Here is a 4,459-nt window from a genome sequence, read left to right on the forward strand (position 1 = left end):
TTTGGGACTGGTGGAAGAATCGGGGCTGTCCTGAATAAGCAGATCCATGGAGGAAGGAAGAGGAGAGACAGTCTCCATGTGAGGCATCTCAGTAGAAGACATTTGCAAGGATGGATAGTTTTCTTCAGGCCCACAAATCACAGGCATAGGTGAAGATTCTTTACCATATGATGCTTCGAAGCAAGGCAAGCTTTGGGGACAAGCTGGATCCACACTTAGTTTCCTTTAGTTTGGTCTCTTGTCTATCCCTCCTCCCAGGTAGTCGACTTCTGACTTTTTCCCTCTGGCTCTTTAGCTTCTTCTCAGGTCTGGTGATATTGTCATGTCTTTCAAGACTACTCCGTGCCCATCTTGTGTGTGTGTGTGTGTTTCACATTCTTCGCCAAGGAAACCCTTTAGGTTTCTTAAATTAAAGAATAAAATACAAATACGTGCCTGTGGTTTTTTTAAAAAGTAAATAATACTAAACTATGGAAAGTAAAAACTAAAGTTCCCTCTTTATGCTTTCGCCTACCACACTATTTTCTTCCGAGAGGTAAAGTCTGTTTATTTGGTGTATACACTTTCAAATATTTTCTTTTAGTGCATTTACATTCATATACTTGTACGTTATGTATACTTTGTTGGCTTAACAATATAGCTGGAAGAACATTCCGTGTTAGCATATCAAAATCTAGTTCATTATTTTCTTGTTGTTGTTAATGTTGGAATTTACCTACTCTATCATTATTTCTTCATTATCAGAGATAGAAAAAAATCCTAAATTACTGGGAATACAATGTCGACAACGACCTTACCACATCTGTTAATGTCACAGAGAAATATTTGTAGTAAACATCTACAACCAACTTTAAAGAAATATTAGTCAGAGTTAATAGTCATGATAAAATAGGGCATAAAGATGAATGGCAGCATTCATGGAGATGTGCTGCTGGTGAAGGAGATAAATGGAACAAGGAGGTAAGCGAAGAGACTGTGGCAAACCCAAGTATGTGGTGCAAAAGGCCAGGATAAAGGCAGTATCAACATGAGAGGACGTTTATAAAGGAAAACAAGGTATGCTGGCTACCAGTCAGATATAGAAAGAAAGGAAACAGGAAAACAGGATTATAAAGGAAGCTTAGAGACTAAGAATACTTAGCTACCTGAAACAAAGTGAGAACTGGTTTTGGAACAAAAAGGGGACTTAATTTTTTTTTTTTTTTTTTTGAGACGATGTCTCGCTCTGTCGCCAAGGCTGGAGTGCTGTGGCACAATCTCGGCTAACTGCAACCTCCACTTCCCAGGTTCAAGCAATTCTCCTGCCTCAGCCTCCCGAGCAGTTGGGATTACAGGCGCATGCCACCACACCCAGCTAGTTTTTACATTTTTAGTAAAGATGGGGTTTCACCTTGTTTGCCAGGCTGGTCTTGAACTCCTGGCCTCAAGTGATTCGCACACCTTGGCTTCCTAAAGTGTTGGGATTACAGGCGTAAGCCACTGTGCCCGGCCTCATTTTTAAACTCACTAATTTTGAGGTGACAGAGAGACATCCAGGTGGATATGTTAACTACACAGTTAGCTAGAAGATGCAAAGCAAAACCTCTGAAGAGAAATGAGTGTAGATTAGAAAGTCATGAAATATTGAAACTCAGAATACAGAAGGAAAGCAGAGATGTATTTTGCAACGCCTGTTCTCCCACAGCCACCTCTATTTCTTTTAAATTTCTTTTTTCCTCTTTAACAATAAAAGATGCTTTTTTTGTTTGTTTGGGTGTGGGGGGGTGTTTGTTGTGTTGTTGTTTTGGGCATCCCACAGCCCCCTCTAAAGGGAGTTGCCCCGCTTACAGTCCCTGCCAAAGGGGAAGCCATAGGCACAACTCTAAGTCAATATAAAAACTGATCAGATCCAGAGTAGGTACTGGACTCACCAACGATCCATCCATATAGGAGCCAACCACAAACCAGTGTCATCTACCTACAAGTGATCAGTTGTGCTAGTCAGATTCTCTCTCTAGGCAAAGAAGCACGGAAAGAAATGCCAATTAGTTGAAGCTGAAAAGACGTCACGAGGTAGAATCAGGGTGATGGTAAATTGACGTCATTCATAAGTCAGTCTGTAAACCGTAAGTGAGCAAATAAGCCAGCCAGAAGGAAGAATCATAGAAGCAGAAAGACCAGGAAAGGGACATACCATGTGGGGCATGAGAGAGACAAAGTAGCTGGCCCCTAGAGCTGCTTGCTTGGTTGCTAACGCCTTTCCAGCTGTAGTACACACAAACCTTCTCATCCTTAACCTGAGGGTCCATTACTACAACAAAAAGACCCTTAGCTTTGTGATGTCCCTACAATGAGAAGGCTGAGGGAAGATGCGAGACAAACAGTAACTTGAGAGGCAGTAGGAAAATCAAGAGAGAACGGTATAAAAGATCAAAGGCAGGAGAGTGTCAAGGAGAACAAGATGGTCAAATGCATTGGTCCTCAAGGAGAAGAATCCTAATTTCAGTAGACTGAAAACAGGCCACTAAATGTGAAGATTTGCAGACTATTCATGACTGACCTTGCAGGTGACAGGTCCAATGGTATGCCATCATGTCATTCCACATTTTAAAAACTAACCAAGCCAGGCGTGGTGGCTCATGCCTGTAATCTCACCACTTTGGGAGGCCGAGGCGGGCAGATCACGAGGTCAGGAGTTCAAGATCAGCCTGGCCAACATGGTGAAACTCTGCCTCTACTAAAAATACAAAAATTGGATGGGCACAGGGGTACGCACCTATAATCCCAGCTACTGGGGAGGCTGAGGCAGAAGAATGGCTTGAACCCAGGAGGTGGAGGTTGCCATAAGCTGAGATCTTGCCACTGCACTCCAGCCTGGGTGACAGGGCAAGACTCTGTCTCAAAACAAACACACAAACAAACAAAACTCACCACATATTCCTTTTATACACTTTCAGATAAATTTCAAATTCTTAACTCTTCTAACAAACAGCCTGCTTTACTTGGTTCCACCTTAACTATCCAGAAGTATTTTCCACTACTTCTCAAAATAGAACAAGATGAGCCAGCCCCCAGTCCTTTACAGCTTTGCTCAGGTCAGCCTCCTTGCCTTTACTTATGGACCTCCCATCTGCCTGGTCCCTTTTTTGCCCATCTAATTCTTAACCTGTCTCTTGGGCCTCATTCACATTCTATCTCCTAGTAAAGCCTTCCCTGATAACTACAGTTACTGAGGGTTCCTGCCTTTAAACCTCTGGGCAGCCTCTAGGGCATACTGGCCATTCCAAATAATTTAGCATATTATAAAGTAATTAAACTAACTCTACAAGCCACATTTTTAAAATATTCATTATTATATGTAGGAGATCAGTCAGAGTGGTGGGAGAAACTATAGGGAAAGGTACAGGCCTTCCAAAAGGTCAGAAGGTTCTGCAGAGCCCCGGGGAGGAAGAGCTGAAGGCAGGTGTTCTATAACCCTGAGGCAGAGGGCAAGAAGTAGGTACAAGGGAGTGTAGGGGAATGTATCTTAAACTAGCTTATTTATTTATGTTGACCAGGGGCTGATCTTTGATCACCCATGCAAGATGTTCCTGGAAGGGGAACAATAAATGTTAGTTACCCATAGATTGTGTTTGCTCCAGGCTTTCATCATTGTGCCTATACTGAATGAAAGCAAGCAGCTCCAGCTCCTCGGGCTGCTGCACTTTGGCCACTAGAGCCAGGCAGACCCCTAGCTGGTCTTACACTGCATTACCTGTGTCTGAGTACTCATTTCATCTGTCAGTTGGCCAGGGTCTGCAGGACAGACCTGGCAGGTGGTGCCCCATGTGAGGCACGCTGCAATGGATCCTGACAGAACCCTCAAAAGTGAAGGTGAAGTGACTGGGCAGTAAGTAATTGGTGCCCGCTCAGGATTTCCAAGTCTGAGGGGATTTTCAAGCTAGGCTTTCATCATGGGACATGATGTTTCATCATGGGACATGATGTTTCATCATGGTAAAGGACAGAACTAACTAGATTTCCTAGGCCAACTAAGAATTCCTAAGCCTAGCTGGAGAAGGTGACTGCACCCACCTTTAAACACAGGGCTTGTAACTCAGCTCACACCTGACCAATCAGGTAGTAAAGAAGGCTCACTAAAATACCAATTAGGTTAAAAGCAAGAGGTAAAGAAATACTCAAATCATCTATCATCTGAGAGCACAGGAGGAGGGACAATGATTGGGATATAAACCCCAGGCATTTGAGCAGGGAGGGGCAACCCCCTTTGGGTCCCCTCCCCTTGTATGGGAGCTCTGTTTTCACTCTATTAAATCTCGCACACTCTTCTGGTCCGGCTTGAGCTGAGCTTTTGCTCACCATCCACCACTGCTGCTCGCTGCTGTCATAGACCCGCCGTTGACTTCCACCCCTCCGGATCAGGCAGGGTGTCCGCTGCGTTTCTTTTGTGTGTGTGTGTGTGTGTTTTTTTTTTTTTTTT

At 43.7% G+C, this 4,459-nt stretch overlaps 2 protein-coding genes across 5 annotated transcripts in view; both read right to left on the minus strand.

Annotated features, from left to right (window-relative positions):
- LOC105534010 (homeobox protein NANOG-like) overlaps window positions 1-147 on the minus strand; it is a 991-nt gene extending 844 nt beyond the window's left edge. Inside the window, exon 1 of the mRNA XM_011972676.1 lies at window positions 79-147. Within this exon, the coding sequence (XP_011828066.1) occupies window positions 79-147 (69 nt within the window). The remainder of the gene's footprint in view (window positions 1-78) is intronic.
- HADHB (hydroxyacyl-CoA dehydrogenase/3-ketoacyl-CoA thiolase/enoyl-CoA hydratase (trifunctional protein), beta subunit) overlaps window positions 1-4,459 on the minus strand; it is a 49,342-nt gene that overhangs the window by 30,299 nt on the left and 14,584 nt on the right. The window contains exon 4 of one of the 4 annotated variants that reach the window (XM_011972679.1): window positions 1,911-1,993. The exons of 2 other annotated variants lie outside the window; for them this stretch is intronic. In XM_011972679.1, coding sequence (XP_011828069.1) covers window positions 1,911-1,953 — 43 coding nt within the window. In that variant the 5' untranslated portion in view covers window positions 1,954-1,993. Of the gene's footprint in view, window positions 1-1,390; window positions 2,700-4,459 lie in introns of those variants that run through there. One more of the 4 variants, XM_011972681.1, reaches the window with a different exon arrangement.

This window comes from Mandrillus leucophaeus, unplaced genomic scaffold (genome assembly GCF_000951045.1).
Source record: "Mandrillus leucophaeus isolate KB7577 unplaced genomic scaffold, Mleu.le_1.0 Scaffold13, whole genome shotgun sequence".
Classification (NCBI taxonomy): Eukaryota; Metazoa; Chordata; class Mammalia; order Primates; family Cercopithecidae; genus Mandrillus; species Mandrillus leucophaeus.